At 46.0% G+C, this 24488-nt stretch overlaps 1 protein-coding gene across 3 annotated transcripts in view; it reads right to left on the reverse strand.

Annotated features, from left to right (window-relative positions):
* Window positions 1–314: 314 nt before the first annotated feature.
* Window positions 315–24488, reverse strand: part of IP6K1 (inositol hexakisphosphate kinase 1) — a 37566-nt gene continuing 13392 nt past the window's right edge. For 2 of the 3 annotated variants that reach the window (XM_052637993.1, XM_052638001.1), the window contains exons 2-6: window positions 17841–18064; window positions 8485–8695; window positions 6546–6727; window positions 4298–4473; window positions 315–3752 (exon numbers count right to left, since the gene is read on the reverse strand). In XM_052637993.1, coding sequence (XP_052493953.1) covers window positions 3219–3752; window positions 4298–4473; window positions 6546–6727; window positions 8485–8695; window positions 17841–17982 — 1245 coding nt within the window. In that variant the 5' untranslated portion in view covers window positions 17983–18064 and the 3' untranslated portion in view covers window positions 315–3218. Of the gene's footprint in view, window positions 3753–4297; window positions 4474–6545; window positions 6728–8484; window positions 8696–17713; window positions 18065–24488 lie in introns of those variants that run through there. The other variant, XM_052637987.1, reaches the window with a different exon arrangement.

The raw sequence follows: 24488 nt of genomic DNA on the forward strand, positions 1-24488 counted from the left end.
ACGTGGCACGCCGTCAACGTAGGGACGCAGGGACGCGAGGCTCCGACAGACGCAGCCAATGAGAGCCGAGCGCGCCGAGCTGCCATGGGAACCGGGAACCGGGACCCGGACCTGCGGGTCAGCTGGCCATTGGCGTATCCAAAAGCGCAGCTGGCGCCAAGGGCGAGGCTTCCTTTGCGCCGCGCCCCGGCAGATTCCGGCACCACCCCGCCGGACCGGAAAAAAGGAGCAGGGCCGGGGGCGTGGCTGGGCCTGATGAGGCCAGCCGCCCGGAATCCGCGGGTTTTCTCCAAGACACGGACACGCGTCAGTTTCTAGCGGCTTTATTTTGACATACACGACCTCAGACACAAGCGGGGCGGGCAGCGCTAGGTGTACAGAAAGGGTGGGCTCGGTGTAAGGCCTGAGCACTCCCTCCCCTGCACGCAAGGTCCCGAGAAAACGCAGCCGCGCCCAGATGCGACCGGAGCCACGTGTCATATCCGGGCGCAGGGCTTGGACGGCGTGGACAGGCTTAGGCAGCTTCCAGGAAAGTGGAGCAGAGAGCGGTCCTCCAGACGAGGCCTTGCAGTTCCCCGAGAAGCAAAGGAACCAGGCCCTACCCACGGTTCTCCCCCAAATTTTCCCCATTAAAACATTTTTTAAATTGGTACAAACAAAACCAAATCGAACAGTTTTAAAGTTCAAAACAATCTGCATCTAGGAGTGTGCATGTGACCAGATAAGAGCAAGGGAGCAGAGGATACCGAACAAGCCCAGGCCTTTGGCCCCTTAGGAGAATCCCCACGCCCACTGCACAGGCCCGGATGTGAGGGAGGGGTGGGGTCCCTGGCAAGTTGCTACACTGGTCCCCTTCCTCTTTAAGCACCGCCCATCCCACCCCGCTAGGGGGCTGGTGTCGACTTGGCCCACGGAAGCACTATAGAGAGGGGTCACTTGGACACCCCAACCCGTGATCCCGTCTTGCACTTTGGTCCCAAGTTGGGGCTGGGAAGGCAGGGCCTGGCAGGGACAGGGCTCTCTGGCATGGAGCAGGGCAAAATAGTGGCAAAGAGCGAGTGCACACACATGCCCCCCACCCGTTAGGTAACAGGGCTGTGTCTTGCAAGTGTTCAAAAGTGCTGAAAAGAAGGGACCCTGCCCTGGGAAAGCAGCAGCAAATACCAGCCCTGCTCTTTTACTGCCGGGAAAATACTGCATATGAATGGGTGTAACCTCTCTCACAATGAAGAGCAGAATGGGGCAGCAACTCCCACAGGACACTAATTCAGGAAGCACGGCACATCCCCACACTGGGGAGGTGCCATCAAGTGGGTCCCAAGTGGGCCCAGACCCTTTGGTTTAGCCTCGGCCTTGCCAGGAAATGACTAGCCACGCTAAGGAAGAGCCCCCCCCCCCGCCCCACCATGGCTGAAGCCACAGAATAGTACAGGAGAGAAGATGCTCTTTACCGACCAGAAACAGACAAGCTGCTCCTCCTGGCCCCCAGGAAGGAGAACCTGCCCACCAACGGCACCAGGGTCAGAGGGCCGAGAAAGGGGATCCCATCGTGGAGCCCATTTAAGCTATGTGAGGCTGCGTCTCTAAGGAACCGGGAAAGGAGTCCATCAGTTACCGAGGCCTCTCAGACTCAGGCTGGCAGGCTTACCATTAATGCCATAACAGGGACATGCTAGCAGTGACAAAGACAATGGCCCTGGACTCAGAGGGGAGGCCACTAACCTCGGCAACAGCTAGGGGAGCTCCTGGCCACACCTACTAGAGGTGGCAGGTCTCTGTGCCATTACGGGCTGGCAGCAAAATCACTGAAACCATCGCCAAGGAAGGGGTCACCCCCTAGAGGTCTTCACTGTGGCACTGTCACTGCTGAGTGCCAAGGGGGCCATGCTGCAGGCTCGCAGAGACGGTCTGAGCTAGCAGGGAAACACCTCCTCCAACTCATTTTGCTACCACTTTTTAAAAGGTAGCACCCGCTGAGGAAGGGCACAGGGGCAAAAGCTCACCTCAGAAATGGGGAAGAGGATATTCTGCTGAGGGAAGCATGAGGGAAATCAATACTCACTACTGAACAAGGCTACACCTCAGGGGAAAAGATCACAGGGGCTGCTGGCACATGGACGAATGGACAGACGGATGGACCCCAGTACTGGTAAGACAAAACTCTAGTTAGCAGAATCTGGGCATCTGCACCCAGCGCCCAATGTCCTCAAAAGCAAACAAGCTTAAAATTCTCCCTCACAAGCCTGGAGCTCCTCACAGTGGGATGCTGCCTTTAGCTTGGCCTGGGGAGAGGTTAAGACCCTGAGCGGACCACGGCCTTTGAGCCCCGGAAGGAGCAGTCTCTCCGAGGCAGCAGAGCTGCCCAAGAAGCCAGAGGAAGCAGATTCCTGCCCACAGCCCAGGGGCTGCAAATACTGTCTCGGTCAGAGCCGTCAGAGGCCCCAAAGCCTGCTGGGAGGCTGACTCTCCTTAGCACACAGAGCAGGGACCCCTCCAGTGGGGCAAGAGGGGATGGCGTCCTTAGGCAAGGGATCTTGGTGAGAAAGGCTGGCTGGGGTGTGCAGGCAGGAGCAGGTTCAAGTGCCAAACAGTGCCTGGGGATCCCAGAGCCTACCCTCTGCCATAGCTGGCTTCAGCACAGCTTCACAAATCTAGCCTCATGCCAAGGTCAGAACCAGGAAGGGTCCAGCTGTGTACAGTTGGCCCCGTGGTGCCCTGGGAACACCTGTCAAAGAGATGGGTGATACCCACAGCACAGGTTGCAAAGTCCCCCAAGAGATGGACACCCAACCCTCTGTGACTGAGGAACCAGGGGTGAATGAACATGGAAGGGCCCTGCACCAACCCAAGGCTTCACCCTGCAACTAGCAGGACCCTGCAGTTACAGACCCCAAAGACCTGGGCAAGAGAAACCAAAGTCCAAGGGCAACCTGTCCCTGCTGCCAGGCCCACCAGGGGCACCTCTTCCTTCCTAAGTCTGCCTGGACACAGCAGTTAGAGCCGTCAAGCTAGGCAGCCTGGCTGAGAGGACGTGTTCTGCCCTCCGTCACTTTATATATATGGATTCCAGGCTACAGCTAAAAACATTTCTTTTAGTTTACACCAAAGAGAAATATAACCCTTTAAAAGCAAGTCTGTGTGTCCTCACGGCGAGTTGAGAGCAATGGTCCCTGCCTGCGGGTGGAGAGGAAGGGGGTCTGGGGGGCCCCAAGCTGGGCCTACTGGTTCTCGTCCCGCATCTGTTCCATGATGCTGATGAGGTTCTCCAGGCCGAACACATAGCCTCGGTCGGGCCCATCATGCACTGTGGGGTCATCTCGGAAGCCCTTGAACGTGCTGTGTGCAAAGTCGATCATGCGGACGTCCACCTTGGGCGGAGAGAAGGGGCCCGCCTCCGGGCTGGTGCCGCTGAGGCTGGTGCTAGGGCTACAGGGCGGGGCCACCTCTGGGAGGCTGGTGTCCAGGTGCTTCAGACGCATTTCGGACCGGCGGTCCAGGTAGGACTCAGACCGGCACTCCTTGCCGTCATAGATGACCAGCAGGGAGCTGGAGTAGAAGCGGTAGGAGGCCTGCCGCTCCAGCACGGCCTTCAGGCCCCGCAGTTTGCTCAGGATGGGCTCAAAAAGGTCACGCCGCAGGTCCAGGCCGTTGTGCAGGTACTGATAGAGAGCGTTGCGGAAGCCTTCGATGGAGAGCCCACGGCCATAGTATTTGTTCCTGCAGAGGTAATGCCCCGTGTCCAGCTGGTACACCTAAAACCCCAGGAGACAGGCGCGTGAGTACCAGGGAGGTCTGAGGACTTCACGGGGCCCTGGGCAGGCGCGGTCTGGAAAGGACTTCTGACCAACCTGCGCTTTTCTGCTCCACCCTGCACAGCTGGAGTGAGCAGGCCAAGTTCGCCCTGAGCTTTCCTGTGGTGAAGGCAGGAGAGTGCGGAGACCAGGCCTGCAGGTGTTCCGCCATTACCTGTGGGGCCCTCCTGGAGACCAGATGGTTTCAGACTAGGAATATCGTTCGTGCAGACAGACAAGAGTCTTAGTTGCCCCAGTGTCAAGGCCAACAGGCTCTCACAGCGGTTCTGCACTAGAGCCCACTCCAGGGTCCCCGGGTAAGGACGAGAGGGCTCAGGGAACAAATCTGCAAACAGGCACTCAGCGACCCCCCCAGGGGACTCAGCCTCCCAGAGGAGATTCTGGCCCACTGTGGGCCAGGAGGACCCCCGGCACAGACACCAAGCAGGCACATACACACAACCCCGAACACACAAGCACCTAGGCTCTCGCCAAGGCCGACTCACCTGCATGCCACAGACCCTGACGCCCAGCGTCGCCGACGTACTCTGCTCGCACTTCCGCATCTGCCGCGCAGCCTTCTCGGCGGACGCGTCATCGCCATGCTGCCGGGTGCCCATCTTCAGGTCCAGCACGCAGGGGTACTTGAAGTGGTGCACCACGTTCTCAAGCAGGAGGAACTCTGGGCCGCGGTCAAGGGGAGTAACAGCATACTCGCCAGCAGTCCCAGCCAGGAAAGGACAATCCAGTTTTACTCCGAAAGAAGGCACTCCCTTCTAACGTAATGTGTGTTCACCTCACAGACTCTCAAATGTGGGTGTCACACCGCTAGCTTATTATTTCTTTGAAAACATTTTTATTATGGGAAAATACATACACCATTTACCAGGTTAACCATTTTTAAGTATGCAACTATCACCGCCATCCAATCTCCAAAACCTTTTCATCTTCCCAAATAGAAATTAGAAACTGTTCAGGAGTGTGTGTGTGAGTGTGTGTGTGCGTTCCTATGAACACATGTACACATGTGTATTTTTCCTTTCCCAATAGATAATATTAACACAGTAACTCCTATTCCCGCCCCACCCCTCATCCCCTGGAAACCACTATTCTACTTTCTGTTGCTATGAATGTGCCCGGCCTAGGTACTTCATATCAGCGGAGTCATAGAATATTTGTCCCTTTCTATCTGGCTACTTCACTTAGCAAATTGGTTTCAAGGTTCATCCATACTGTAGCATGTGACAAAATTTCATGCCTTTTACTGAATAATTTTTAATCGTATGTATTTGCCACATTTTTTGACGTGATCATTTTAATTTTATTCTTTAGCTCTGTCTTGCAGGCATACATAAATAAACCAAAGAAAAGTTGGGAGTTTCACATACATCCCCAGCACCATCAATAAACCAAGACCCTGCTCAATCCAGTGCCTCATTCAGGCATAATGTAGCTCTACTGCAAAAATGACTCAGATTTAACATTCCCAAACAGGAATCTTTAGAAAAAGCTGGATTTAAATTTCTCTCTTGCCGTTTTCTGACTAAACTTCAAGCCATATAGTTAAACTTCTCCCTTAGTACTTCCAGGATCTTCTGTTTACATCCAGGTCTTCATCTACATCTCCTGTCTGCAATGATCTTAGATAAAGGTACTGGCTTGTCACAGGTCTGCCAACGGTCACCATCGAGGCTCACAGCCGAGCCCTCAGTTCCATATTTTGGACTATGGAGCAATCACCTGGTCTTAGAGGGTAAGACCCTCGGCATCACTTTGATGATGAACATTTTAATATCCTCTAATCCTTTCAAGAGTAATGTGAAATTCATTACGTACGGCTTTTAACTAGCCTCACTGCCTGCTATGATTTATAAACAAGCAACAATAAAACTCGAAGAAGGCTGCAATAGTATCTCACAATGCCTGAGGGCGTAGGACCCTGCCTTTCCACTCACTGGCTCTAGGCACAATACTTCATCCCCCCATGCTTCCATATACTCATCTATAAATGGGAGTCATAACAGTTCCTCCCTCAAAAGACGGGAAGACTGAGTAAGTACATATGAAGTGCTCAGCACACTTCCCCTCAGTTTCTCAGTACGTCTTAGTTATTTATTGTCCACTGTTTCAAAACACTAACTGATTTTAAGAGTTCTCATTTCATAATACTTTTTTTACCTCTGCTCTCTTCAAACTATTTTACATTGGTATACTGTTTATCTTTAGAAAAAACACTAAAACACATTTTTTAAAAAAATATCTGTTGGGAGGGGAGAAATACACATGGGTACATGTGTTCATATGCACACACACACACACACACACACACACACACACCCGATTCTAGACATGCACTGACAAATATGGTACCCACTATCCATACCTGCTGACTTAAATGCAGATTTTGATTAAATAAATTAAAACCTGAGTAACTCAGTCACAGCAGCCACATTTCAGTAACAGTATGGCTAGTGGCTACCACAGATTTTAGCATGGATTCTTCCACTGTCACAGAGTTCTACTGGATAGCATTTTTCTAGACTGTCAAGTTTAAGCTTCAGTCTTACCAGGCCCAAAAGGCAGGGGGGTAAAAAAGTGATGAAAATATGAAGAAGAGCCTATGGAAAAGGGAGATAAGAAGAGAAGACGAGCGCCGGGACAGGGCGGGTGCTGACCACGGTGTTGCGAGGCGCCTTGGCACAGGAACCATGGCCCCAGGCAGCAAGCGCTGCTGGAGGAGCGCGACAAGGATACTGTAGAGCTTCCGGTCCTTGGACTCGGAGCGCATGCGGCTCAGCTGCTGCTTGTGACAGCGCAGGCTCCACGGGTTGTGGCTGATCTTCTCAGAACTCAGACCACTGTTGCCATCTAGCATCTGGAAAGGGACGTCTGAGTGGCTGTGTAGCTCCACCTTTGGACTCTTTGCCTCCTGGGGGCTAAGAAGGAAGAACACACACATTGCTAAGGGGCTCAGACGAGTCATCCTCTGGGGTCTCACTACATAGGGCTGGGGAGGCCTGGATCAAGTCTAACATGCCATCCACAAATCTTTCTGATGGGTGACACATGGCCCCAAAGGCATGAGCCCCTTCAAGTGAGTAAACGGTGTAAGTAGTAAGGAGCCAGAGTGTGCAGCCAGCGCTGCTAAACGGGTCTGATCTGACGGCAGAGAGCAACTACTGTTGCCACGTCTGAGAAAAGCCCTGATCCTAAGTCAGGTCGCAGGGCCGTCTAGTTACTGATTTTTTTTTTTTTTGGCCATGCTGCACAGCTTGCAGGATCTTCATTTCCCTGGGCTCGAACTCAGGCCCTCGGCAATGAATGTGCCAAGTCATAATCACTGCATTGCCATGGATTCCCTCACTGAAACGTATTTCTGAGTGAGATTAAGTATGTACAAAGTAATGTAATCATACAATTTTGATTTCACTTTGGTTCAAAAAGCTCACATGATTTTTTGTTTACATTAGTTTTATTTTACAATTCAGTAGTTTTTTTAAGTATAGTCACAAGGTTAGAAAACATCACCGCTATCTAATTTTTATAAATTTTCATCACCCCCAAAACAAATCTTGTCACCATTAGCAGTAGCGACTTCTCATCAGCCCTGCCCCCTCAACCCCTGGCATTCACTGACCTACTTCCTGTCTCTCGGACAGAAAAGATGTGGATTCACCGATTCTGAACATTTTAAGTAAATGGAGCCATACAGCACATGGTTTTGTGTGACTGGCTTCTTCCACTTCACACATGTTTTCAAGGCTCATTCACAGTGCAGCCTGTGTCAGTATTCCATTCTTTCTCGCTGCTGAGTGATATCCGACACCACATTTAATTCATCCATTCATCAACTGATAAGACATTCAGGCTGTTTCCAGTTTGGGGCTATTAGGAATCACACTGCTATAAATATTTGTGTACACAGTTTACACGTGACTATTTTCCTTCAGTTCTCTTGGGCATCTACCTAGGAGTGCAGTTGCTGCATTTAACTTTTGAAAAACTGCCTAAATTGTCTTCCAGAATGGCAGCTATTTTACTATTTTACATTCCCATCAGCAACATAGGAGGGTTCCAGTTTCTCCATAACCTCAACAAAACTTTCATTGTCTATCCTTTTGACTGTGGCCACGCTTGTGGGGGTTCACATTTTTTGCATGATGTATCAAGAAAAATAATTCTTTTTCCTGATCTGTAAGAAAATTCCAATTCCAATTCAATAAACTGAATTTTAGATGCAGGGCAAGGGTTAACGGTGTTATCAGAGTCTCAGAGATCTGACTCCAAAACCCTTAAAGAGCATGGGCCTGGCTGCACTCACTGCCTCTGGGCTCTGCGATCCTGCAGGGGAAAAAGCAGCTGGGACCTCACCGTGGGCCAGTGCCTCTCCACCTCTGCCTTGGGAATGCAAGACATAACAAAGCTGGAAGAAAACAGCAGCATGTTCTTGCTTCCAAAGAGCTGAGAGAACTCCATTCTCTCTCTCGACCAGTACAGCCAAACTCAGAAGCGGGACTCACTGGGGCAACGGAACATGCAGGTGGCACGATGGGGTGAACCTGCAAACATCAGCCATCGTCCCTCCACCTTGAGCCCTGCTTCCCTATGACGCATCAGGATGCTGGAGATACTCTGAGTATCTGTGCTCACAGCACCAGACGTGAACTGCCAGCCCTGCTCACCACCCGCTTACCTCTCCGAGGTTTCGAGGGGCAGGCTGGCTTTCTCCTCCTTGTGGTCACTGCCACTGCCCGACCGGTGCAGGCTCCGGCGGGAGTGCTTGCGCCGAGGCTGCTCCCGCTCCGGTGTGTCATCCGGCTCCACGGTCTCACTTTCCACGTACGGGTAGGCCACCAAGTTGATGTAACCGTCACTGTCCCCCTCGAAACAGACGGATACCACTCCTGTTGGGGAAAAAGAGGCAGCCAGTCAACAAATGTCCACCCAGGCTGAGTCCATTCAGCACAGATTGCTGGCCTTTGCCGGCCCTCCACACACAGCCATCACCTGCCCTGAAGCCACTGTAGGAACAATGAGTGGCAGGCATCTTTCCAGAACATACTTCACCACTCATTCCTCATCCTCAGTCCACCATTCACCTTTGATTTTGGATAAATTCGTTTTCATTTCCCATCCTCTTATCTAACTCTCTTGCTTTCAACTATTGCCTTCTGTGCCACTCAAAAGAACTGCATCTTCCCAGTGACACATCCACACCAACATCATTTAACCTCCACTTACGGAACTGCTCTACACTGCTGTCATCTCCTCTGTCCTCCTCTAGATCCGGTTTCCTTCTGCCTGACAGCGTCATCAAGAGAGCCATCAAGACTCCTCCAAGACAGCCCTCAAAACATGTCTCTACACTGAGGATCAGGCTAGTCTAGGCTCACCAGGCAGAACTTCGGCCTCAGCAAAGCACCAGCATTCCGAAGTGGAAACAGCTATTTTCCATACAATACTCATGCAAGTTTGTTGTGTCCATTTTTATCAAACAGCTTGTCCTTGGTTTCTTCTGGACCATTATCAAAGGAGCTGAAACACAGCACCTAGAAATCTAACTCAATGAGTTTCTTTGGTTGTTAAAAAGGTCCAGGCTGCCCTTCATCTGATTTCCATAATCCAACCTACTATCAGCTACATGTCTCGTTTTACACTCTTGGTGTGCAAAACCGGCATTATGATCTGACAATCGGTGACAAGCCTTTAAGAATATGTCAGTATGCCAGACCAAGAACATCCTTTCCTTTGGCCCATTTCCTTCTCCAGGAGGACACTGCTCTTAAACCCTGGTCTCTTTTAGGAGGGAAAAAACCACTGAACCATCAGCGTGTAATGGATTCTTTTCTTACATTGTTTAAATGCACACCTCACTTCAGTGGGCTTCACAACCGTACCCTGCGGGCCTCTCCCACAGGCTTCCGCCTCCGTAACTTCTCCCCTTTGTCTTTGCAGAGCTTCAGTTCTGCTCAAGCCTGAACGCCCCCGGCCTACACTATTGTTTGTTTCGTGGGCTCCCCCTCGCGCTCTGACGTGGAGTGTTCTCCAGGCCTGCCACGGAGCTCCGTGCTGGAGCTGACCAGAGTCAGAGCTGTTCCTTCTACGATCCTCTCCTTTCCCCCCATTCTCTTGGCTTCCTCCTAATCTGAGTGGAATACATCTTCAAGTAAATTCCTAACATAAGAGGGTTCAGGATGTCAATCTTCTGAGTTCTTTGTGGGAATCCTACTCCAACAAGTGATGGATAGTTTAGCTGAAGACAGAATTCTATGTTGTCTGCAAATAAAGACAGCTTTACTTCTTCCTTCCCAATCGGAATGCCTTTCATTACTTTCCTGCTTACCTGTACTGGCCAGAACCTCCAAGTTAACTGTCAACTAGAAATGGAGACACGGACATTCTTATCTCGTACCTCAATCTTAGGGGCTAAAGCGACTGTCTTATCACTGAGTATGAAGCTAGCTGTAGGTTTTTCATAGATGCCTTCTATCAGGTTTGAGGAACTTTCCTTCCATCCCTAATTTGCTGAGAGTTTTATTGTTATTGTATCAAGAATAGATACTTGAAACAGATGGTCAACAGAAAAGATACTCAACATGGCTAATTATTAGAGAAATGCAAATCAAAATTACAAGGAGATACTTCCTCACATGTGACTCATGGCCAATCATGAAAAAAAATCTAGAAATCATATATGCTGGAGAGGGTGTGGAGGAAAAGGGAACCCTTCCACACTGTTGCTGAAAATGTAAATTGGTACAGCCACTATGAACAACAGTATGGAGGTTCCTTAAAACCTAGAGTTGCCATATGATAACAGCAATCCCCCTCCTGGGCATTTATCTGGACAAAACAATAATTGAAAAGATACATGCACTCCTAAGTTCATAACAGCACTGTTCACAATAGCCAAGACATGAAAACAATCTAAATGGCCATCGAAAGATTAATGGATAAAGATGTGGTATGTACATACAATAGAATACTACTCGGCCATAGAAAAGAATGACCTAGTGCTATCTGCAGCAACGTGGATGGACCTAGAGATCGTCATACTGAGTGACGTAAGAAACACAAAGACAAACACCATATGGTATCACTGATACGTGGAATCTAAAATACGACCCAAATGAACTGATCTATCCTATGAAACAGAAACAAACTCACATACAGAGAAGAGACTTGCGGGGGGTGGGGGGGGGCAGGAACAGACTGAGAACCTGGGATGTGCAGATGCAAAGTATTCTATCTACATAATAAACAACGAGGTCCCACTGTATAGCACAGGGAACTGTATTCAATTTCCTGTGATAAATCATAATGGAAAAGAATATTAAAAAGAACAGACATATTTTGTATACTGAATCACTGTGGAAATCATGTACTGTTCATCCTTTTGGGTTTGGCTTCTTTCTTTCACTTAGCATAACGTTTTCAATGTTCACCCACATTGTAGCATGTGTCAGAACTTCATTTGTTTTTATGGCTGAATACTATTCCACTGTAAATGTATGCCCTTTATCTGTTATGTAAATGTATTTTGTTTACCAGTTCATCTGTTGATAGGATGCTTGGGTTGCTTCCACATTTTGACTATTATGAATAATGCTCCAGTGAGTATTACTTTATATGTATCTGAGTTCCTGTTTTCAATTCTTTGGGGTATATATCTAGGCATGGAATTGCTGGCAATTTCTGTGTTTTAACGTTTTTGAAGAACTGTCAAACTGTATTCTGCAGTGTCTATTCTATTTGACATTCTTACCAGCAGTGTTCCTATTTCTCCTTATCTTTGCCACACTTCTCTCCTTCCTTGTAACAGCCATTCACTGGGTGAGAGAAGTCTCTCTTGTGGTTTTGATTTGCATTTCTCTGATGACTAGTGATGCTGATTGTCTTTCCATGTTTGCTGGTCACCTGTGTGTCTTCTCTGGAGAAATGTTTATTCAAGTCCTTTGACCACATATGAATAGGGTTGTTTCTTAACTCTTAATTGGCAAAAAAGAGCTAGAGTAGTTTCCTGGAGCACTCAAGTTTTGTCCATTCTTGTTTTTTACCTCAGGGTTTTTGCTTATCCTTGGAAGCTTGCAATATTCTGTCCATTGTCCTTTGCCCACAGCTGTTCCTCATTCTTCAGTCCTTTAAGTCTCCCCAGACACTCCTTCCCCAGTCCTCCTATATCAAGGGCTCTGGTTTGGAAGCTTTAGTCCTGTCAATTACAGAAGCTTACTTATTTTACTCAAAGTACTTAACACAATCTAGAATTGTTTTGTCTATAATTCATTCTTTCTCACATTAGCATGTAGGCTCCATGAAGATATGGGTCTTTTTCATCTTCTACACTAATGAGCACAGGGCCTGGCATCCAGTAGGTGCTCAATAAATACTTGATAAATGAATGAGGCAAGGTTTTGAAAAATGATACAAGGCATTTAGCACTGCAAGCAGTAACACTTGATGACTACAGCTGGTCACATTAAATAAACGAAAATCCCTCTTCAAACCTACTGCCAAAATATAGAATATTATTGGCATTTTTCCTTAGCTGAGTTTTAAAAACACCTGTGGTTCTGGCAATAAAGAAATGTGTATGTGACTGTGGGTTAGAATTAATATATGCATTTTCTAAACCTCTGTGTTGAAAGGGCCTAAAAGCAAAGCCACTCCAGTGGCAATCAGAACATCCAGCACCAAGATCTTGTTTTTCTAACTATCATTCATACGATACAAGGAAGAAAAGCTTGGTGCAAAACCTGGTTCCTGAATCAGGGCACAAAAAAATACAAGATGAGCCTGGAATATCTGGTGGTAACTGAAAGTAATGAAATAGCCAAAAATGATGAGGGGTGTATGTCAAAAATACACAAGAGCCAATGTTAAGGAGTCCCAGTGACCAAATCTAGAATAATTTGAGGAATAAAATGCATACATCCACACTGATAGATAAATGGGGGAGGAGGGACAATTCTTCCATATAGAATTGTAATTTATTTTAACTACTAAGTCTAGAAGAAATGATGGAAAGAGATGTCATCACTAGGCATGCAATTTTGCTGTTGTTCAGTCGCTAAGTCATGTCTGACTCTTTGCTACCCCATGGATTGCAGCATGCCAGGCCTCCCTGTCCCTCACTCTGCAACTCAGTAATTATCACAGGAAAGAACCACTGATCAATTGGAAAACTAGTATTCTATGAAGCAGGATATCCACAGAGTCCCAAGGTATCTCTCCATACGAAACTCATTCATTACAACAAGAAAAGTCATAATTTTACAGTGCAAAAGCCAGGCAGACACCATCTTCACAAAGCAATCAAAGTTAAATCACCAGTAACAAGAAATGGGCCTCCTGACATGATGAACTGAAGAGGACACTGGATCGTTTCTACTGCCCAAAATACAGAACCTCAATCTAATCACTGGGAAAGAGAAAACAAATCCAAATTTAGGGACAATCTACAAAATAACTACTAGTGCTCTTCAAAAGCATCGAGGTCACGAAAGACAGAGAAAGAGTGAGAAACTGTCCCAGACTGGAGGAGGCCGAGGAGGACTGAATACACTGTGAAATCCTGGACCTGAAAAATGACGGAAGTGAGAAAACAGCCAAAATTTGAATAAAGTGTACAGGTTAGCTAATAGTATCACACCAAGGCTCCTTTCCTGGCTTTGGTAATTATAAACCATGATATGGTTATGTATCTTTTAATGATGCTTTTATTTATTAATACTAGACAGCCAACCTAAAGCCTTTGATTTCAGTATCCAATAGGTATGAAATAGCAGCATTCTTGAAATCTAAACCCTTTAAAACCAGGTACTAAAATTCACAAGGCACTTAAGGGCAGGGTGTAAAGTGCCAGGTTTTCATGACCTCGCCCGTTCCTCAAGTTGCTGCCATCGCACGGCAGTCTCCTGTCTGCTGGAGCACAGACCACAGCACAATTTCTGCCACAGTCAGTTCACTCCCAACAAGCCAGGGGCTCTTTCCGGAAGCTGAATTCATGGAGCAGAACTCAGGGGCTTCCCTCTTCTAGCTGAAAAATAGCTCTTCCTACCCAGCTACCAATAAGGGTTACATTTATAGCATTATGCTTCCGGTCAAACAGAGAAAACCAAAAATTGTCTTTATGTTCTCTTCTTCAACGGGATACATCACTGGGACACTGAACTTCATTTGAGTCTTTAGCACATTCTTCGGAATTAGAGTAACCCCCAGCTGATTCATGACAGGGCTGTTTTTTCGTCTGCTCACCAAAGCACTCACCAATTTTCTGGCATGCTCTCACTGAGTATGTGTGAATGGTAGAGAGGACCCTATAGTGGTCACAGAGCAGCCAGTACAACACAAGCAGGAGAGGGGAGGGGAGGAGAGGGAAGGGGAAGGGAGGGATGGAGAGGGGAGGGATGGGGAGAGGAGGGATGGGGAGAGGAGGGATGGGGAGGGGAGGGATAAGGAGGGGAGGGATAAGGAGAGGAGGGATGGAGAGGGGAAGGATGAGAAGGGGAGGGATGAGGAGGGGAGGGATGAGGAGGGGAGGGATGAGGAGGGGAGGGATGAGGAGGGGAGGGATGGAGAGGGGAGGGATGGGGAGGGGAGGGATGAGAAGGGAGGGATGGAGAGGGGAGGGGTGAGGAGGGGAGGGATGGGGAGGGGAGGGGTGAGGAGGGAAGGATAGGAGGGATGAGGAGGGGAGGGATGGGGAGGGAAGGATGAGGAGGGGAGGGATGAAGCTGAGTTTGTGTTGATCAAGATGTCTTTCAGTGCCCTGTAATCCTTCCAAACACTGAATTTCAGCCCACTGTACTGGAAGCTGAAGCAGTGGGTTCATCAGCTTGGATTAGTTGGTTACATCCAAATCCACTTCTGGCATCTGAATCATCTTGGAGAGAACCATCAACTGCAGCTTTCCATTCACACAGATATTTTCAAATATCATCTTGGTGGAAAAAGTAAAAATAAACCATCATCCTGGCAGAACTCAAGAGGTTGAAGATGCTTCCTGAATCTCACCCAGGGCTGATGGTCTTGCCATGCACACAGGAAAGCCAGTACGGGCATCTCCACGGAGAGGTGAGGTGCACAGTGACAGGGCTTTGCTCGGTACACTGGCATCATGGGAGCATCAGAGCACCTCTGTTACTGTTGCAACTTTTCTGTAATTTTACATTTCAAAATAAAAAGTAAAGGACTTCTCTGGTGGTCTAGTGGTTAAGACTGTGTTTCCACTGAAGGAAACATGGGTTTGATCCCTAGTCAGAGAACTAAGCTCCTCCATGCCCTCAAAGCAGCCAAGAAAAAAGTAAAAACCCTAAGGTATCAGTCTTGGAAATACATGAATCGAACCCACCATATCTTCCATTTTCTTGGGACTTCATTTGACTTAAAAAAAAGAAGAGATCGGTTTCAATTTAATTGTATTTTTGAGAAAGTATATTTACTCTTCCCTAGTGAAAATGCACCCTGAGGAAAGAAAATCAAGCAGATACTAAAGACTTGCTATGGGTTTTAGACTTCTGTTCCCCAAGCTGAGAATTGGCTGGAAGGAAAACCGAACCAATGTATGACTGACAATCCTTCCCTGGGAGGCACCTTGAGATTCTAATTAGTCCAAATTCTGGTGGTTGTGATTTAGAAAACATTTCTCTGCAGCCTGGGGTTCCACTTCATTTTAAAGGATTTTTTTTTTTCCCTTAGCATCAGAAGAGGACTCCATGAGCTAACAGGGATTGTAGTTTTTTTTTCTGGTTTTGGCATTTTTATAGCAAAAGATTTGGCCATGATGTATTGAGTGTGGATGGGTGGGTGGCTGAAGCTACACTTATAAAGCATTCGTAACTTGTTTCTTAGCCACTTAGAGTCAGCAGTGTGTTTGATTCTCGCTTCTCTCTCGTTTTGCAGCATTAAGAGTATTTATTCTTCCAAATTCAATATGCTTCTGATTCTGTTCTGAAAACAGTAACAAACCAACCGATTCAAAACTGCACAGAGGACTTGAATAGACACTGCTCCAGAGAAGATACACAAATTGCCAATGGCACATCAACCTCATTCATCAGTCATTAAGAAAACAGGTATCCTAATGATGGGATACCACTTCACACCCACTTGGGTGGCTACAAAGTTGTTGCTATTGTTTTTAATGGAAAATAATGGTTTGTAAGGATGTGGAGAAAAAGAAGCATTGCTGATAAGAATGTCAAATGGTAGGCTAATACGGAAACCAGTTTGACAGTTCTTCAGAAACGCTAAACACAAAATTACCATATGATCCAGCAATTCCACTCCTAGGTATATACCCGAAAGAACTGAAATCAGGGACTCAAGAAGGTGTTTGTAAGGTAATACTTACAGAAACATTATTCTTAATAGCCAAAAGGTGGAAACAACTCAGGTGTCCATCAACAGATAAACAGATAAATAAAACACAGCACGTATTTACAATGGAACAGTATTCAGCCGTAAAAACAAATGAAGTTCTGACACATGATGAACCTTGAAAACATTATGCTAAATGAAATGAGCCAAATCCAAAAGGACAAACATTACATGATTTCACTTGCATGAAATATCTAAAATGGGCAAATTTATAGACAGAAAGCAGATTAGAGGGTACCAGGTGAGGGGAAATGAACTATTTAATGGGTATGGAGATTTTGTTTGAGGTGATATAAAAGTTCCAGAAATAGATAATGGTAATGGTATACAGCATAGTGAATGTATTTAATGCCACTAAATTAAACACTTAAAAATGGTAAACTTTGCTGTATAATTATACTTTAATTTTTTAAAAAGCTGCATCCACCTTAAAAAATGGTTAAATTTTATGTTATGTATATTTCACAACAATAAAAGAGTGAAGGAAACAAAAGCCAATACCAATATGGACTGTTTTTCCTAAATCGAGGATCTCCCAAGTGAAGCACGGTGCAAACATGACTGAATTCACACTGCTTTGGAAAAGGTAAAAAAACAAAACACAGGGAATGTCCCAGCAGTCCACTGGTTAGCTCAATGCTTTCACTGCAGCGGCCTGGATTCAATCCCTGGTCAGGGAACTAAGATCCCACAAGCCATGCAGCATGGCCAAAATAAAAAGAACACAGAAGACGTAATTTATACGTGCATGGATGCGTACTAAGTTGCTTCAGTCGTGTCTGACTCTTTGCGACCCTATGGACCATAGCCCGCCAAGCTCCTCTGTCCATGGGATTCTCCAGGCAAGAATACTGGACTGGGTTGCCGTGCCCTCCTCCAGAGGATCTTCCCAACCCAGGGATCAAACCTGCATCTCTTATGTATCCTGTATTGGCAGGCAGGTTCTTTACCACTAGTGCCGCCTGGGAAGCCTCAACTTATACATGAGGGTCAATAAAAATGTATACACGCAGTGACAAAAATCAGATTTTAAAACAAAGTGACTTAAATTCTGGTATACATTCATGGGGTTCTAGCCTATCAAGTTACATTATAAAGCAGATTAGTTTTCCTTTAAAAGTTAGGACCTCCAGGCTCCAGTCCTTCTCTAAACTTACTATCCATTCACCCCCAGCATATACACACAAAAGCTCCACAGCACCTCCTCACCAGCTACCTCATCCCCTGAGCCTGGAGAGCATCCAATTTCTTCTCTAGGAGCAGAGAAGGGCTGCCCTTTCTCTCCTAGATCATCCCAGCCAACAGGGAAACCTAGACAACAGCATACTCTTCGCCAACGGGACTTAATGCTGTGAATTCTTCTCGGGTTTACCAGTTTTCAGGAAATAAAGACCTCGCTGAAGCTTTCAAGTTTTGCTTAACAAAGTGACTTAGCCGCACGGAGACAACACAGACCTACAATCGTATCATGTGGCCAACAGAACAAGGAAAACTGGGCTGAGGGCCTATAGCTGCTGCTCTCTCCCAGCTGGCCGGGGACTGACCTTTGTACTCAGGGGTGAACTCCTTCATCTCGGGAGGGAGGGACTCGTAGAAGCGCTGCTCCCGGGAGATGAGGGGCTTGCACACAGTGTGGTCGTCGTAGCGCATCATGCTGCTGTGTCCGCCCACCTGGTGGATGAAGGGCTCCAGGAGGACTCCCCGGTCTCCGGCCCGACTCGCGTTCTTGCCATACTGCCCCACTTCCATGGTTTGACAAACACACATTGCGTTGGGGGCCAGCTGCACACTGAGGGCAGAGGATGTGGCACATGAGCCACGAAAGGAGAGCTGCGCAGAGGGTCCTGGTGGGCTGAAAACCAACGGTCAGAGTCTGCTCAGCTTATTCTTCTCTCCTAACAGAGGGAAGAGAGCAAAGAGGGAATCAAAACACCCGGCAAGCTAGTTTCTCTGGAGTTCTCAGAATATCCGCTCCTGAGGAAGAACAGGGGTTGTGTCTCGCTCCCTGCTATGTGCTCCCAAGAATGACAACACTGTCGGGGAGTGAGCTGGGCTGATGTCTGCTAACGGTGCAACGCTGGTCGCCTCCACCCATCTTTTGTACCATTCTGTCTGGATTTCTCACAACATTCAGTACTGTTAAGGGTCTCACCCTGACTCGAAGAAAGGGTTTGCCTCCGAAATCAGGTCACACGAGATTCCCAACTTTTCTGCTTAAGATGTCACGGACCTGGCAGAGAAAGCCATTCCCTCCTGAGTTGTAGAAGCATAAAAAGGTTTTGTTTTCCCCAAAAGGAATTCAGACTTCATATTTCTTCTACTTTAAATCTATGGCCATCAACTTATGACCATGCCAAGCACCAGAGAGCTTCCCTTCCTGTTTGATTCTACACAAACAGCGGGACACGGAAAAGCTCTTTGTACTTAAATAACCTCCTTTTAATGTAAGTTTTCTCTCAAGAAAGTTACTATAGTGCAACACTTAATAATGAATATATCTTTTAAATTAGGAATGTAGTAGGCAGGCAGGTGGTAGAGCAAAGGGTAGCGAGTTTGGGATCAACAGAGGCAAACTATTATATACGGGATGGATAAGCCACCTCTTACTATACAGCACAGGGAACTACACTCAATACCCTGTGATAAACCATAATGGAAAAGAAAATGAAAAAGAGCACATATAACTGAGTCACTTGGCTGTACAAAAGAAATTAACATGGTACTGTAAATCAATTATACTTCAATAAACACTTTAAAACTTAAAAGGGAACACAGTAGGCAAGACAACATCTGAAAGATCAAGACTAAAAGAAAAATATTTATAGAGCAGAAATACGGCTGTACCTGGAAGAGATAAACTATTACATTTCTGAACCTCCTGATTAGGGGCAAAATGAGCTGTGCTGGGCTGTGCTTAGTCGCTAGTCGTGTCTGACTCTGCGACCGCATGGACTGTAGCCTGCCAGGCTCCTCTGTCCATGGGGATTCTGCCAGCAAGATACTAAGGTGGGTTGCCACGCCCTCCGCTCCAGGGGATCTTCCTAACCCAGGGATCCAAGCCAGGTCTCCCGCATTGGAGGTGAATTCTTCACTTTCTGAGCTACCAGGGAGGCAAAATCAGCTATATAATAACACTGCTGCAAAATGTAAAATCTTCTTTACTCCAAAGCTGCCCAGGAAACTATGTGTTATCAACACCATTCCCACTCCCCCCAACGGATCAGCATCCCTTTAAAGACATTCGTTTTAAGCTCTCCTTCAGGATACGGCTCAGACTCCACGCTCTTCAACCAAGAGCTGGACGCACACCTCTGTTGTCTCCTGTGTCAACTCTACAGCAGCAATACATTCACTGTCCTGTCATCTGTTTTGTCATCTGTCACCATCACCAAACCATTCTCTCTTATTAACTCCATCTCGGGTTCAAGGCAGTTCCTGGCATAGAGCAGTGCTCACCCAAAAAAAAGAAAAGCTTGTTAAAATGAATTAAATAATCCGAGGAAGAGGACCACAGTGAGTAAAAGCACAACTATATGCAAACAAAATATGAAAGGAGAGTGGCAGTGCTTAGGACACGAATCAACTGCAGAAGGCTCTCCTCAGGGTTCCTGGAGGTGCCCCTGTGGCAGGAGACTTCAGGCAGCAATGCCAAGTGCTTCCCGCCCTGCCTCCTCCCCTTCACCCTGGGATGGCCTCTGATCGCAGATGGGATACCAAGAAGCTGCTGTGCTGTCTAGCCGGTGTCAGTGGGTACCTGGTTTAGGAGAGGGAGTCAACAGTGCGAAGTGCCCCAGAGGAGTTAGGCATTAGGGCCATTCCCCTGGACTCTGAGTTCAACATTCTGCAGTCTTTTCTGGGATCCTCTGCTGCCTCCACAGGACCGAAAGTCCAATCAGATCTGGACTTCTGATGTTTTGTTTCCACAGGATGTCTACATAAAGTCATGGTACTGTTTCTGGGTCTGAAATACTTTCTTGGAAGTAAACATGTAAAATATACCATGTTTCTATAGCTCTCTTTTGGCATTTCTTTTTAAATAACCTGGGAACCTGAAAAAGTGGACATACCCACTGGTCTACAAGGTGTAGAGCCTTGTAATGACTTACAACTAAGAAACTTCAATTTTCCTCATGAAGACATGCCTGCTGCCAACTCTGTGGGAGGAGGTGAAGGGCTTGGGCTTGCCTCGCCTTCTGCGCAGTCCTCAAAGTTCTAGCAAAAGCTCTGACTCATTCCGATAAACAACCAGAGGTTGTTCTTGACATCTGGGGTCCACCAAGGCCCACTGAAAAACCTGTGGGCTGAGAGCTATGGATGATGGCGTCTAGCTCCGCTACTCCTTTCCTAACAGAGTCCCAATGTTGTTCACGTACATCAAACAACACTGTTCAAGTGTTGCTCACATTCTTGAGCCAAACCTCAAGGGAACATGAAACTCCATTTAAACTCAGTGAGAATCCTGAACATTACTTCATTTGTTATGAACTGCGTTAGGAAAAAGCATGTGACTCTTTTTCCCAATGAGATGAGGGGAAATTGGCCATAGGTTCTCTGCGAATTTATCCTGCTCTTCACACACAAGAAGGGCACCTCCTCTTCCTCGGGTTATTATTCCAATATCTGGACGTGACACCTGAGACTACTCAGCTACCCTGTGACTCTCAAACACCCCTGCCTAGGACAGGGCCAACATGCTGAGCACACAGACCAGGAAGAGGAAATCAGGGCTCCTGAAACTATCACCCAAGTACTGGGTATCCTGTTATGTAACAAAAATAAGTTTCCCTCTATTCTTTAAGCCAGTCGTATTAAGGTACTCTGTCTCTTGTAATCAAAACCATCCTAAATGAAAGGACAGAAATAGTTGCATCAAAATCCCAAAGTCTCCAGTTAATACACTTTGCATATTAAGTGGTCGCTAACTGTTTTCTGATGACCACAAGGAGACTTTCAACAAATGATGGACAAGCTCTCTCACTAACGACAAAGGGCACGTTCTCCACGAGCCTCAAAATGAAAACTGTGATTCTCTAATCTTTCCAGTGTCCCTGAAGGCAGAGCATCTGAATTATGTCTGGTCCACAGGGCTGGTACCAAGATACTAAAAAAGAATCTGACCAACAGAAAACTCATTCTCTCACATACAGAAACAAACCTGTCCAAATGTTCAAATAATTAGCTTAGAACTGATTCTACCTTGCTTCAACAGGAGGCAGACCATAAAAGAGATTTATACTCTTGCCACTTCAGGACCTTACTGATCATTTTTTAACAAATGGATCTAAATATAACATAGAGGGAGGCGGGAGGGGGGTTCAGGATTGGGAATATGTGTACACCCGTGGCGGATTCACGTTGACGTACAGCAAAATCAATACAATATTGTCAAGCAAAAAAAAATAAAGATCAGGAAACTCCAAAAATAAATAAATACAACATAGTCAATAAATTGTATTTTCCAGCATGTAGTTACTTCTCGAAGATTTTCCAGACTGTCCTCTGCAAATACACTGACCTCACTTCAAGTAGTTTATGCCATTTAAGATGTCAACAGCTTCTGCAGTCTTTTCTAGATTTAAGAAACTCCCAGCATGAAGAAAAACTTGTGAATTCTTTAAAAAGCTACAAACTGTCAAAAAATATCACATAACTGAAATCATGAGGAACAATGGTTTCATTCCCATGGGTTGAACTAGAAACAAACAAAAAACTCCCTACCAGGATGTTTTTTGTTTTGTAAACAAAACCACCAAAGGCTTCCCCTGGGGAAAACTCTGTATTGATAAACAGTGCTCTTTTCCCCATGTGGTATTTTAGAGATCATGGCCAAGTCTCGGTTTTCTGTAGAGCTCTGCTCTCATGTAAATGTGTTTCCAAGTTACCAGTCTTGTCTGCTTTCCAGATAACATTCAACAAGGCTTTTCTCTGGAAAGGTGGAATCCCTACAGATATAGACTTCTGTGCTGGCAAGGGTTGGCTTCCTGGATGTCAAGGAAAGCAATGGATTATGCTTAAGCATTACAAAATAGTCACTTTTTCCCTCCTATTTTTCTGGCCACCCGGCACAGCATGCAGGACCTCAGCTTCCCAACTAGGGATGGAATCCATGCTCCCTGCAGTGGAAACACGGTGTCTTAACAACTGAACTGCCACGGAAGACCCACAAAATAGCCACTTCAATTCCACTACTCACGCAGACCCAGGACCCACAGGCGTGGAGGAACTTGAGAGGCAGAAAGCTGGCATTTATTAAAAGCATCTCCAGGACTCAAAGAGGCTCCCACACGTTCCCCAGTCATCCCCATGGCCCTTTGCTATGACTGGCAAACACGCAGAGTGAAAAGCAATGGCAATTAGTATTGAATTCCTATAGCCTAATTTCTTTTAACAGTAACATCTGAAGTGGCATCCACCCAGATTCAGAGTTGAAAGGAAATGTACTATTTTCTTTCCTCTCTATACCTTTTTGTCCTTGGCATAAACAAGGCATTTCTCATTTTGGAGGCATTAAGGACTATGAAAAGAAAGTAACTACAAGGAGGAACATTCTCTGGGTTTTGAGAAGGATCCTAAGGAAATTGTCTTAATCTGTTTTGACTGCTGTAGCAGAATATCACAGACTGAATGACTTACAAACAACAGAAATTTGTTTTCTTAGTTCCAGAGGATGGTAAATTCGACATCAAGGCAATGGCAAATTTGATTGTTGGTGAGTCACTGTGTCCTCATATGGTGGAACGGGTGAAAGGGCTCTCTGCGGCCTCTTTTATAAGGGTACTAATCCCATTCATGAGGACTCCATCCTCATGACCTAATCACCTCAAAAGTTCCCCTTCCAAATACCAACACACTGGAAATCAGGTGTCAATATACGAATCTGGAAAACAAACATTCAGTCTAGAGCAGAAATCACGATCAGTGTTTTAAGTTCTGCTGCCACGGTATCTATTCTTTTTCTGATTAGACTTCACCATTTCTGCCATGACTTGGTAGAATATTTTGGCGAGGAAATCTTGTTTTTGTGAAAAGGAGACTTGTTATTTTCTATGAAAATAGTTTGTAACTTTCTGGGTATTAGCATGAAAATTATTTTACTTTAAAATGTTTAAAAATAAGAAAATTCCCTCTGTGGAAACATGATACATTTCTGTATTTAGTAGTAAAGCTCCTTTTTGATGAACACAATCTTAAATAATGAAGATAATCAACAATATTCTCTAATATTCTGCATGAGAGTAGACAAGACCACTTGTGCTGATTACCGTGTCATTTTCATTGGGCTGTTTGAACTGTGGTCTGAATCAGGCTCTAGGGGAGGCAGGAAAAGTATAGCACCAAGTTAGGCTTTGGTTTGCCAAAACAGATTATTTGGAAAATGGTAAGTTTGAGGCTTGGCAAAATCATGTGGTGATTAAAATTACATGAATCCTACCCCCTAAATACCAGATGCAGTTTTAGCCCTTTTTTGTCTTATCAGAAAAGACTGCCTGTGCCCTAATGAAAGGACCACTGATTTGGTTTGCAGGGTTTTCAGTAACAGCTGCGTTTTCTTTAACACCGTCGCTAGCCGCACGAGCAGAGCAAAGGTCTAACACTTGAGGATGAGAAGCAGCAGATATTCTTCACAAATGTGGGTGTGGAGTAAGAGGGGCTTAAGTAGCAGCAATGTTCTCCAAATATCCCAGTGATGGATGTTCAGAGAGGAAACAGCTTGTGTGGATCAGTTCTTTCAGATCACTGGCAGCTTATATTAAAATGGTTAAGATTCTGTCAGCTTGTGAATGGACTGCTGCCCCAGGGTTCCATACTCTGCCTAGGAGTTTGTGCACCACCAGCTACAGAGGTCTCTGTTTCTCCTTCCTTTTCTTTAGAAAGCTCTGGTTCCACATTTTACTGCATAAAATGGGAAGGAGGCTATTTTTTAAAAGAACCTGTTGAGATTCTCAAGTTGAATTTTTTTCACTGGTGAACAGCAACACATGGAAATAAATTTGCCCTGTAAAGACATTAGTTAACATTAGTTAGACTGACCTTCTGGTTATAGTAACTAACTTCTTGAACATATAATTGAACTCTGACATGAATTATGTCTCTATTCAAATAAAATAAAGTTTCTCATACTGCTCAAATTAGTATTTTCCTTTTTCAAAGCCAAAGCTGTTGTGAGGTAAAATGATTATAAGGTGTTATTATGGCTTGTAAAGTAATAATTGGGATATTTAATTCTATAAAAAAATTAAAATCTGTGAATTGTGGTATATTCATACAGTTACAGAGAAATGAAAAAGAACCAACTACTGCCAAACACAGCATAGAAGA

The sequence above is a fragment of the Budorcas taxicolor genome, chromosome 1 (genome assembly GCF_023091745.1).
Source record: "Budorcas taxicolor isolate Tak-1 chromosome 1, Takin1.1, whole genome shotgun sequence".
In the NCBI taxonomy this organism is placed as follows: domain Eukaryota; kingdom Metazoa; phylum Chordata; class Mammalia; order Artiodactyla; family Bovidae; genus Budorcas; species Budorcas taxicolor.